Source organism: Macrobrachium rosenbergii, chromosome 13 (genome assembly GCF_040412425.1).
Source record: "Macrobrachium rosenbergii isolate ZJJX-2024 chromosome 13, ASM4041242v1, whole genome shotgun sequence".
Taxonomy (NCBI): Eukaryota; Metazoa; Arthropoda; class Malacostraca; order Decapoda; family Palaemonidae; genus Macrobrachium; species Macrobrachium rosenbergii.
This window is the reverse complement of record NC_089753.1, coordinates 54,593,911-54,606,242: the sequence shown is the minus strand read 5'-3', so window position 1 is coordinate 54,606,242 and position 12,332 is coordinate 54,593,911. Positions and strand designations below refer to the sequence as shown.

Genomic DNA, 12,332 nt, shown 5'->3' with positions numbered 1-12,332 from the left:
ATACTGTACTTCGTTTTCATGTCCACGTACAGACCCTGGAAGATATCTCAGACTCATCTCACGAGACAGAGACTGCCAGTTTGAGAGTTTTAGCTTTGACAGCTATGGCACAAGCCTTCTCTTAAGTCTGCGCTCCGCTTTCTTCCGTTTTCTTTTCTGGCCATGAACTTCAGCCTGTCCCGCAAGACCAGCAGGGACAGATTTTCTTAGCTTGCTCCACTGTCTATTCCCCAAGACATGAATTTTCAGTTGGACCTATGGTGGTAGTTGTCTGAATTTTAGTCTTTCGGTAGAGGTCTTTGATCATGAGTCTAGTCTTAGACTACTACTCACTTCTCGTTCTAGTTGAGGGAGGCTGCTCGGGGAAGCGGGAGTTTTTTTGGGATGTATCCCAGGAAGTACAGAAGAGCCTAGACCGAGGTATTCCTTTAGACATCACCACATTCTTACGTTTTTACTCTGAACGATTGATCAAGTTCTCTTTAGTCTAACTGGAATTTCTGGCAGAGAAACTGAACCATCAGAAACCCACTCTCACTCCCAAGTGGACCTCGATTCCCCTGATCTGTTGAGTTATGTGCTATCTGTGGGGCAGGCCAACCTTGACTGTTTGCCACCTTAAGGTAACCTAACTTGGTCAACGGACATCATTTTACGAGATTGTTTCAACTTGGACTTCTACGCTCTTCCACCGTTCAATATGGTCAAGGAAAGGCTGGATTTTTTCAGACTCATCAGAACGTTACTACCTCTTTCGTTGCCCTGTTTTGAATTGCCATTATGGTTCCCAATTTGCTGCGATGGATTAATGGACTGTCCCAGAATCCTTCCACCTTTTGTACCTTCTTGAACAATCTCACCTCAAGAGACACCATCAAGGGTGGTACGCTGTTATGTGGACAGATTTTGGGCTGTCTGGGTGCTTATCAAAAAGGAGGGGCTTTTTTTCAGAGGTGTCTTTTCCAAAAGTCTCTTTTCTCAAAAGTCTCTCTCTCTCTCTCTCTCTCTCTCTCTCTCTCTCTCTCTCTCTCTCTCTCTCTCTCCTGGCTCCAGTTACGGCTGGGTGCCAGCTCTAACCAAAGCTCCTAGGAATGCCCTAAATGCCTCCAGCTCCCAAATGTTTAGTAGTTAGATGGTGGCCATTCTCTGAGCACCCAGAAGCTCTCACTAACTTTGCGGAAGAATAGAGAGCTTCTTGTACAGTTGGAGCAGGTGAATAGAGATCTCTCTGTCAAGCTGAAATGTTTAGGTATTACCTGAAAAGAATCGGTAGTTTAAAGGCCATCCATAACCTAAGGGGTGATGGCTAGATCTCGTCTCATCCTCCGTTTCGAACGTCTGGTTCTTTATACTATGGACTGTATTTTCTGAGATGCTCTCAGATTTAGGGGAGCATTTCCCTTCTTTTCAACTGAAAGCTAAAGATGTCAGAAAAGTTTTATCCTATTTAACTTTCAGGCTCTACTTGTCCCTTATGTCCATTCTACAATTGTCCTACAGGAAACAGTGTTAAATTTTTGGCAGTACCTTCCGATTATCAGTAACTGGCATGAGACTGCAGAAGGAAGCATAGGATTTTCTCTACTATCTCTTCACCTTCTACTGTAGTGAGGTATAAAGTTTTTAGGAGCCAGGAGGTACAAAGTACCTGGAGCACCCACCACTCTTAGTGGATGGGTTATGGTGTTATTTCAGTGTAGGTGAAAGCGTTTCTGGTTGTTTTTTTATGTTGGCACTGCGCCCAGGGCGAGGGCATCTTTTAAAGTTTTGCTTGCTATCGGATAACCCCTTAGTCGCATAACTTCCACTGATGCTTTGGTAGCCATCAGAGTACTCCTTCACTACAAAGCTCCCATGTAAATTGAGGTGACCTTGACTTTACTGCCATGCCACTACAGGTTAAGTTGGGCAACAACCAGAGGCAGTTCTCTACTGCAGGCTCTCATAACTGATAAAGAACTACAAGTATTGTACTCAGTGCTAGCGACTCTTTCTATTTCAAATTCATTACATGACTTAATGTTTTGGAGTAGAAATGTCTGTGTCTCCCACCTCCTGTCAATGTGGAATCAGCTAATAAAAATGACATTTTTATGATAAAATAAAGTTTTATATATACTTACCCAGTAATTACAGATGGAGCCCTCCCTCCTCCATGCTGATGGACATTCGGCATAAACAGAATGAGGTTGTTTGCTAGTAGTTCTTGGTATTCCTGTTAGTGGGCAGGACCAGTCACTTGCACTAAATCTGTGAAGCGTCACCTGGGAATTTTTTTTAATTTTCAAGCTGCCGAGGCAAGAAATTGTAAGCCAAGTAATTACGGGGTAAGTATATATAAAACTGTTTTATCAGAAAAATGTCATTTTTATGATAAAATCAATTTTTTGGTACTTACCCTCGATCATTGAGATCCCTCCCTCCCTCCTCCCCTCTTAGGAGATTAAGAGACGACTGATCTTACCCCCATCTTACCCCTACCCTCCCTCCAAAGGGTGGGGGAGTAACCATTGGGAGAGCAGTACATGATCTCCTGTGTGCACTAGAGTACAGGCAGTCCTTGGTTATCAGCAGGGGTTCCGTTCGGGGGGTGTGATGATAACCGAAAATCGTGGATTTCCGGCGCTTTTTTGGCAATTTTCGGGCTTATCGGCGCCGAAAAGTGCCGATTTTCGGTTATCAGTGCCTCTGTTAGGTATGTATTGGCGCCAATACTGAATTATTGGTGCCGTTAAGCGGAAATCGGCGATTTTCGGGCCGAAAATTGGCGATTTTCGTCGCTAGACAAGTGCCATAAAACCGGATCGCCATTAACCGAGCCCACCGTTAACAGGGGACTGCCTGTAGTTGGAAGACCCAAATCTTGAATGGGGTCTAAAAGAAGGAAGCTGGAGAATTGTGGGAGATATAGACAGGAAAAAACCTGAGTGACAGAATTTCAGAGGTTTTTTGAGTCACATGGTGTTGGTAGCAAAAATGATGATGTAGAATCTTACAGGCTCTATGTGGATTTAACCATTGCATAACAGCATCTGCATATATTTTGAGTAGGGAAACCTTTGGAGCAGATTGGTGGGTTAGGGGAGGGTGCTGTTCACTGCTGTTTTATAGCTCTGGTAAGGTGAGAAGTTGAAGACATGGACTTAGAAAATTATTTTGACTGGAGTTCCATGTGAGAAGCTCATATTATGGCTTAAAAATACTGAGGATTCTTAAGATTGAGATGGTTTTGGCATAATGATGAAAAGGGATAAGGAGCAGTTGGTCTGTACAGTAGTACATACGGAAGAAGCAGAAAGAGAACCTTTAGGATGGCCCAAGAAATTATGGGAAAAGCCATAAAAGAAGTTCTAGACCAAATGGGAATTTTGGATGAAAGTGTGCAATATAGTAAGGTAGAGAATTCCTTTTACTCCTAACCCTGTTATGGCAACTTCTGATGTAAAAATGTTAATGATGATGATTCCGTATCGGCTATTTTCTAGGAATGATTCTTTCCAGTGGCAGGTTGTCATTCAGCTTCAGTTATGCTCAAAGATGTTTATGTGTCATATATGAGTGTTCAGTGTTTAGAAGAAAGCAACCATTTCCTGCAGCTATTCCCCATATCTTTCTTACTTCCCTCTTCACTGTTCTCAACCCTGTCTACCTAGGTGTACCCATTCCACTCCTTTTAAAGTCAACCCCGGTACTTCTTGCACCTGTTTTGTTTCTCATCTACACTGTCTCACATATTAATCAACGGCTCCACTCCCGTTACTCCTTCTATCATCTCTGTTTACTTGGTAAAACACATTATTTGCACCAAGTAGTTGGCATTAGCCCAGTTCTGTATATCTGTAAATAGTTTGAATACTGTGAAATTGGGAATTCTAAATTGGGATTTAGAATTTTTCTGTAGTTGTTACTATTTTAATTTCCTTCATTTATTCAACAGCTGTATGGTAAACCAATAAGGGTTAACAAAGCATCAGCCCATCAAAAGAATTTAGATGTTGGAGCAAATATATTCATTGGAAACTTGGATCCTGAAGTTGATGAAAAGCTGCTGTATGATACGTTTTCAGCATTTGGTGTAATTCTTCAAACTCCAAAGGTGAGTTTATAGTTATTGTGTATATATTTTGTTTGTATTACAAGACTTTTGTAAAAGAAAATAATTTATTCATTAACAAGTGACTGTTATTAGAATGTGCAGCAATTAGAGTCCAGTTATTTTACACCTCCAGGTTAAACTGGAAAACCCTCAGAGAGCTCATAACCCTGCCAAAGCCAAATGATTTATCATTTTGAAGTTAACCTTCAGTTAATGAACTATGTTGTACTGTAGAAATCGCTAGCCAAAAGGAAGTTGTTCCATACTGTAATTTTAGTGACCTTGAAGTATTTCTAGATCTAATTTAGGCTTCATGTTCATCTCAAAAGCTAATCCTTTTTTCCTTATATGCTCATCCTTTATATAATTCTCATGTGTGCTTGCTTCTAGGGTGGGGGCAAGCTTCTTACTGGCACCATTTATCTATAGTTCTATGGATGAATTTAGGGGGCTTCATGGTTGATATATCCATTGTTAATTAAGACCTGAGCAACATGCCCAGATTTGCTGTGTTTTTTTCCAGGAAGAGCAGTGAGAGAGCTCTTGTAATGAAGGCACTGATAGCAGTGCATTTATCTGTCTGGACACTCATTCTCCTCATTCAGGCACATGCCCAGGTTCGTGGGTTTTGTATAAACTTTGTGATGAAGCACTCCTCTTGTTGTCCTTCAAGGGTGTTGAGGAAGGAGGAGACAGTCAGGGGTGCTGCTATAGGGTTACTGTTGTTGCTGTGGCAGAAGTTGTTCCACTTCAAGTGCAGGTCCTTTAACTCCCAATCAAGCATGGTCCTCTCCCGTTCCTTCACAGGTAGTTAACGCTGTCGCAGTATTTTCCTGAAGGTCGTTGTGCTGGGGTATAGCTAGATGACCCCACAGCACAAAGAGCCTCAAGAAATGTTGCTACTATGTCAACTGTCTGTGAATGAGAGAGAGAGGACTGCAATTAAGAGGAGCTAAAGAAACTGCACTCTGAATGAGAAAACCTCCACTGCAGTCCTCAGTAACCCTGTAGCAGTCCTCCAAGTACCTGGGAGATGATGCTAATTATAGAATGGCCAGTGGAAGCCATAAAAATGACATCTCCCATAGGAGTCATTGGATGTGGAGCCCCACTTCACAGACGTTCCTGTGGATGAAACAATCCACATAATCTTGGATCATGGGTATAGAGAGACTCCACACCCCGTTAAACTTCCTTTAGCATGCCCTCTGCTTACTCCTTTAGATATGTATGAAAATGGCTCTTTTTCTATCCACAGAGGCCATATGTACTCACAGATAGGTGATGCAGTGATGGGCTCTCCTCCCATAGTGCTCTTTGCAATTTTCTGTATGGGCAATGTGAGGCAATGGATATTCACTGCCATTTAAAAACTGCCACTGTTCTCCCGTTACATTGAGGGCGAAATAGAACACCTGCAGCAAGACATCTACAACTACAGTCACCTTATTTTTACCATTGAATGCTGCTGAGACCATCACCTCCCTTTGCTTAATGTCCTTGTATGGCAATGGGAGGAGCACTTCGTCACAAGTTTATACAAAACCCATGAACTTGGATGTGTGCATGAACGAGGAGAGTGAGCATCCAGAGAGATAAACACACTGCCATTAACACCTTTGTTAGAAGAGCTTTCCCTCACTGAATTAGAGCATTTTGCCCAGGTATACCAGCCATAAAGTTGCCAAATGTGTTAGGACTATAGATAAATGGTACCAGCAGGAACTCTACCCTACCACCCTATAAGACATCACACACTTTTATAAGGGTGAGTTTCATGAAAAATATAAAGATGACAAGCGCTCCCTTCACAACATATTAGAAGGGAACACCTGCCCTTCGGATCCGGAGAAAAGGTAAAGTGGTAATTACCAATAAAATCAAGAACACCATTAGCCTGATTATGAAAAACAACCCAGCCCCTTCAGTGCAGGACCTTCTTAAAGACCACCTTGTTCTATCAGTACAGATGCTCAATCCAAGAATGCCTTGGTGCCTATATTTGTATGATCATGATGTGATTTTCCAAGGGGATCTGCCACTTTCAGGAAGGTGCCATACATAATTGTGCTTAAAACTCCCACGATGCCCTATATATTTAAAGTAAAAAGGGGTGAGAATTCCCAACATCGTGAACACTGACAGTATAACATCGTCATCACTTTCGCCTCTTGGAAGCTCTACACATTGGAATGGAAAGGCCCATCCTTATGACCACCCAGGAAGCTTCCCTCATCCTCACCTTTCTCTCCCCTCCTCTCTGGGTTATTCTACAAAAAGAAAAAATTACACAGAGAGAGAGAGAGAGAGAGTGAGAGAGGATAACTCCAGAACTGGTGAAGCTATCTCAATAAAACTTGGCAGACCTCAAGATGATTGGATTTTGAGAAAACTTATGGGTTAAAGGTTGTTGCCACAAAAATCATCCCACATATAAAACAGGTATTTTATCCCACATATTATAAAACAGGTATTTTTACCAGTTACAAGGCTTTAAAGGCAACTACAAATGTATGGAGGAATTTTCATACTGAAAAATAATAACACAGTAGTATTTCACTTGTCAGTTTACCAACACACTTAGGCTCTGTTAAACTTTGAGGACTGTTGCATGACTCGGTGGAAGTATGCTGTCAACTGACAGAAGGTAATATGTTAAAGCATTTGAACTTTTGTATTGTTTTAATTTACTTTTAATTATTTGGGATGAATCTTACCTACTGTTAAAGTTAGCTTATATCTCCACGCCAACAGGCGAGTCGGCATTTAAACAGAAGAAAAAGATTGCTTGGCTAAATCGGAAGACTTTCTAGTTCACCTGTTCTCCACCAGGTGTGTTCAATGTTTTAGCTCATCAGAATTCTCCCTGCCACAATTGGGTATAGGAATTATGAATTTTGGCTGTTTGCTCCTGTCACGTTACTGTAATTTTAATCTTCCCAGGATGCCTTCCGCTGGAAGCAAAACAAATAACATCTGGTTTTGTAGGAATGATTAGTGTGTAAGCAGGGTACCGAAATTTGAGGTAGATCAAAATACTGTTTGTACCAGCTGCAGGGGTTCAGAATGTGATCTAGAAAAGGAATCTGGAGATTGTTCTAAGGAATTTATGCTTAAAAATGTCAGGTATAGGAAAAGAAGGGAAGCAGATAGATTGCAGAAGCAAATAGGTCAGGTTATAAACTAGTCTTTTCCCCCCTTCCTAGTGGTCCTTCGTCTGTAGTTAGCCCTACTCAGTCTATGGCTTTTTCCTCTGCTGGGACGAATGATATAGCTAGTACTGAGGCTTCCTCTTTAGCTCCGCCTTCTGCTCCCCTTTCAGTTCAGGAAAAGCGTATTGAGAAACTAGAACGGTTTGTTAACCTTATTTTAGAATCAGTTAAAGGTTTGGCTGAATATTTGATAGAGAACTGTTCCAAGTCCCCCCATAGTGTGCGATCATTTTCGCATTCCTGTATAAGAGGTAAGGTGTCGGTGCCCTTGCTTGTATGTAGGCCAAGCCTAGGACTGTCCTGCTACAGTTGGAAGAGTCTGCTGCCAGGGAGCCAGGTCGGTTCTTGGGGCAATGGTGTTCTGTGCCCTCCGACACCTACCCCTCCTTTTTCGTGGTTTGAATCCTGTTTAATGCGTTTGCGGAAAGATCACTTTGGTAAACGTAAATCTTCACGCCATATTTCGACTTTCCCGTCAACAATAGCTAGTAATGAGGTTATTAACACAGATAATAAGAATGTAGTTATAGATGTTGTTACTAATAATATATCTGTAGTGAGTTGTTCTAACTCTGTTTACTCAATCAGTTGTTAAACCTGTTTTATCTGCTACGTCTCATTCTAAATCTTTCTCTGCTATTCTTATGTCTCCTGGAAATGCACCTCTTTGTTCTTTACATGCTGTCTCTTCGGCTATTGTAGTCTCTCCTTCTTCTGACTCTGTTAATGTTTCTCTTTCCCATCCCACTGTGGTTACAGTTTCTACTGTTGTTTCCAAGCTGGATGCTATTATAGCTGCTTTACTTTCTAAAGATGTGTTGTCTGGGAATGTTCTTAAGCCAATTGATGAGTTTGAACGAGGTGGGGAAGTTAGGTGTCACCAACGCTTCTCTTCTTTCCTCTCCCCAACATTTCTGCTTTGCCGACTTGTGTTGCCTCAGCTGGACAGCTGCAGACTGCTTTTCCTGCAGTCTCCCATTCCATCGAGTCGGAGTTTCGTTGTGAGGAGTTGGCTGCTGTCACCCCGACTCTGCAGCTGGCAGAAGAGGAGTTTGGGTTGGAAGAGTCTCCTTTGGTCTTTTGCCATTTGCTATAGCGTTGTGCTTCTCTTTTTCCGTATTTGGTGGAGGAAAGTGGATCTGTAGAGACTAGGTCTCTGTTATCTTCTAGTATTTCGGCGCCCGTTAAGTCTTTGAAGAAGCCCAAGCTTTCCCCATCAGAGTGTGTTTTGACGAAATATCTCATATTCTGATGCACAAAGCTTCCTTCAAGTCTGCCAGCCCTAGTCGTCTTGATTTTTTGAGTCATGGAGAGCTGCTTCTTACAGCTCAGGCATGTTACTGGCACTTAAACCATTTTTGGTCGATAATTCTTATTTCTTTGCTTGTCTCTATCCTATGAAAAGACATGCTCTTGAGACTGGCAAGGTGCTGTGGTCTAATGCAGAGGCAGAGACTTTGTCCAAGTCTTTGTTGAGTATTAATGAAGTATTGTCTTTTGCCGAGTTTTCAGCTTAGTACTATTTCCTCCTCTTTGCGCCAACTTAAGGACTCACTGGCGCCAGCAGGTATCAAAGCATGGGAGGAGTCATTAGGATTATTTACTTGGCTGGACAAGGCTATTTTGGACGTGGCAGGGGAATTTTCTTATGCTTTCCTCTAAATTGGTCTTGAAGAAGAGAGAACAGTTGTGCTGTTATCTTTTGCCTAGAGTCTCTCCTACTCAAAAGATGGTAGCAGTTTTGGTTTGCCCTTTGAATCTCCTTCAAATCTGTCTATTTAAGGGCCCTCCAGTCAAGATTCGTTCCTCCTCGTCTCAGGACTCATCCTCAGCTACTAAGACCTTTAGTAGGTCCATATCAGGCTCCAGTAAGAGCAAAGCTGCTAAGGTTTTTAGAAAGAAGTGAAGCTTTTAACCCTCAGGTTCCAGTAGGAGGCCAACTGCAGGCCTTCTTGTTTGTTTGGAGAGGCTTAGGAGCAGAACATTGGGTGTTGGAGGTACTGAAGGAAGGGTATATAATTGCCTTTCTGCCTCCTCCCTTCTGACGTCATCTCCAATTGTTTTTCCATATCTTCATCAGCAGGACATCATTGCTAAAGAAGGCGATAGAGCAGGTGTCAGAAAACTCACATAGGTTTTACAACCGACTTTTTTTTTGGTGCCAAAGGATTCCAGAGGGTGGCGCCCAGTGCTAGATGTGTCAAAACTCAACATATTCATTCATCTGTCACCTTTCTCCATGGAATCATCCAGCACAGTGCTAGCGGCAATTCAGAAGAATGATTGGATGATATCGGTGGAATGATTGGATGATATCGGTGGACATCCAGGACACTTATTTCCACGTAACGATAAATCCTCAGTCACGCAAGTTCCTGTGATTTGTGTTTGCAGGGAAGGTGTTTTAATTCATGGTACAGTAGAACCTTGGTTCTCGACGCTAATTCATTCCAGAAGAAGTGTCGAGATTCGATTTTGTCGAATTCTGAGTTAATTTCTCCCATAAGAAATAACTGAAAATGGATTAATCCATTCCTGACCACCATTCATTACCCCAACCTTGCCTTTTATACAAAACTTTATACAAATTACAATTAAATAGGTTCAGAGTTGAATAACTTACCATATCAGAAGCACTTTTTACATTTTTAAATGCATACTGTATCAAAAAAGTTGGCCTATGACCAATGCGGCCGTATTACCGATGATATACCGAGAGCCATAGGCTAGGCTAAGTAGCCTATAGGCACTACCAGAATGTACTGTAACATGTACACATGAAAACTGTTGTTAATAATGATAACATTGAAAAACAAGCCATATTATCACATGAAATTAATAATACAGTATTTATAAACCGAATTACTGTATGTCTGTTATCATAAAATTAAGAAAAATTTCGAAATTACGTCGGAACTCGGCAGCCTGTGGCAGATATAAACAAACCAGAGCGCCGCCCTGGTGGTGTATCGCGGTACTAATTACATAAACATGCATGGGAAGAACACCACCAACAACGCCAACTAGCGGCAGCCGCCTGAAACTCTTTTTTCTACAAGCATCATATGATTCATCGGGTCGGATTCGGTTTGTTGTTTGAACTCCGACGAAAATTTACTCAACATTTCATGTTGAAATCCGATTATTTCGAGTTCTAGTACAGTCGAGGACCGGGGTTCTACTGTACTTTGCTTTGGCCTGTGTACAGCACCTCAGGTATGCACGGTGATTTTAGCGCCAGTAGGGGGATGGTGTCACCTTTTAGGAGTGAGAATTCTGCTCTATTCAAACAACGATATTGTTGGCCAATTCCTTTTACAGAATTCTGAGGGCCAAGGATCTGTTACTTTGTCTGGCTCAGTTGCTGGGCATCATGATCAATTTTCAGAGGTCTGCCCAGATTCCAACTCAATCCATTCTTTATCTAGGGATGAGGATAGACTCACAGTTTTCAGGCTTTTCCACAGAGAAACAAGTAGACAATATATCGCTTCTAGGAGAATTTCAGCCCTTAAGGAAGCTTTATGCAAGACAGTGGCTGTCTTTGTTGGGACACATGCCATCTCTGGAAAAATTTGTTAGGTTAGCAAGTCTCAGGATGTGGCCAATTCAGCTTTATTTGAGAGAAACCTGGGACAGGAAGTCTCTGCCAGACTCTAATTTATTCTCAGTCCCATTGAATCTTTGGGAGACGTTAGCATGGTGGAAGGATCGTCAGAGACTGGGGACAGGGTCATCCCTAGGGGTAATGAACCCAGGCCTCACCATGTTTTCAGGCACTTCAATGACAGGCTTGGGAGCATGCCTGGGAGGTCATCAGATGCCCAGGATATGGTTACCACAAGAGAAGGGGTTGCACATAAAGTCTCGAACTGTTGGCTGTATGGAAGTCTCTCCTTCAGTGCGAACACCTAGCCAGAGGAAAGGTCATAGCAGTATTTTCAGGCAGTCCCACCTCTCTGGCATACATCAGAAACCAGGGTGCATGAGATCGAAGTCAATGTTTCTTACAGCGGAGAAGTTGCTTCTTTGGGTCAAAACCTGGAACATAGGTTTGGTTCCACAGTTCATTCCAGGGTAATACAATGTTTTGGTGGATCAATTAAGCAGTAAAGGACAAGTCCTACCCACAGAAACGTCGTTACATCCGCAAGGCTGCCAGTCACTATGGAGTCTTTGGGGAATACTAAATATGGATTTATACGTGATATCAATGAACAAGAAACTACCAGTGTATTGTTCTCCATGCTAGGACCCTCAGGTTTGGGCAATAGCGCGTTTATTCAAGATTGTCCATCTTAGATGCTTATGCTTTTCCCCCTTTTGCAGTAATAAGGGAAGTGCTGAACACTTCGGGAATCAAACCATTGCAGAATGACTCTAGTAGTATCTTGGTGGCATCAGAGAGAATGGTTTCTGTGTCTTCTAGCTCTTTCGGTGGATCTCCCTCATGTTCTTCCGTTGAGGAAGGATCTAAAGTAAAACCCCCTTATTCGCGGGAGATGCGTACCACACCCTCCCGCGAATACTTAGAACCCTTCCAAAAACACTTAGAACTGCCTATTTTGATAGTTCAAACACACACAAAAAACTAAAAATGCTTATACAGGTATTATCCTATTTGCGATGGGGTTAGCCTACACTAGGGTATTTGGTACCATGTACAGTATACATATTTGGTAGCATAGCCTATACTATAAAGTATACTCTATACATACACGGTATAGTAATTATTAATATCAGCTAATTCTGGAGGTTCATGCAGGTGACTTATGATAATTCAATCCAAAGAGAAATTTAATAACAAGAATTAGCTTAGCCTACACTATGGTATATTGTATACACATACAGTAGCGTAGCCTACATTATACTGTATACTATATTCAAATATCAGATTATACAAATATCAACACAAGGAATATGCATCTTTTCCATGGATCTTTTTAAAATGATATGCCTTAATTCACTATATCCAATAATATTGTATATATATTCTTATATTGCTTTTGTATTATAAATTGTGA

At 41.8% G+C, this 12,332-nt stretch overlaps 1 protein-coding gene across 2 annotated transcripts in view; it reads left to right on the top strand.

Moving 5' to 3' along the window:
• Spx (Spliceosomal protein on the X) overlaps positions 1 to 12,332 on the top strand; it is a 190,066-nt gene that overhangs the window by 151,375 nt on the left and 26,359 nt on the right. The window contains exon 3 of one of the 2 annotated variants that reach the window (XM_067115537.1): positions 3,938 to 4,096. The exons of the other annotated variant lie outside the window; for it this stretch is intronic. Within the exon in view, the coding sequence (XP_066971638.1) occupies positions 3,938 to 4,096 (159 nt within the window). The remainder of the gene's footprint in view (positions 1 to 3,937; positions 4,097 to 12,332) is intronic. 2 annotated transcript variants of the gene reach the window in all.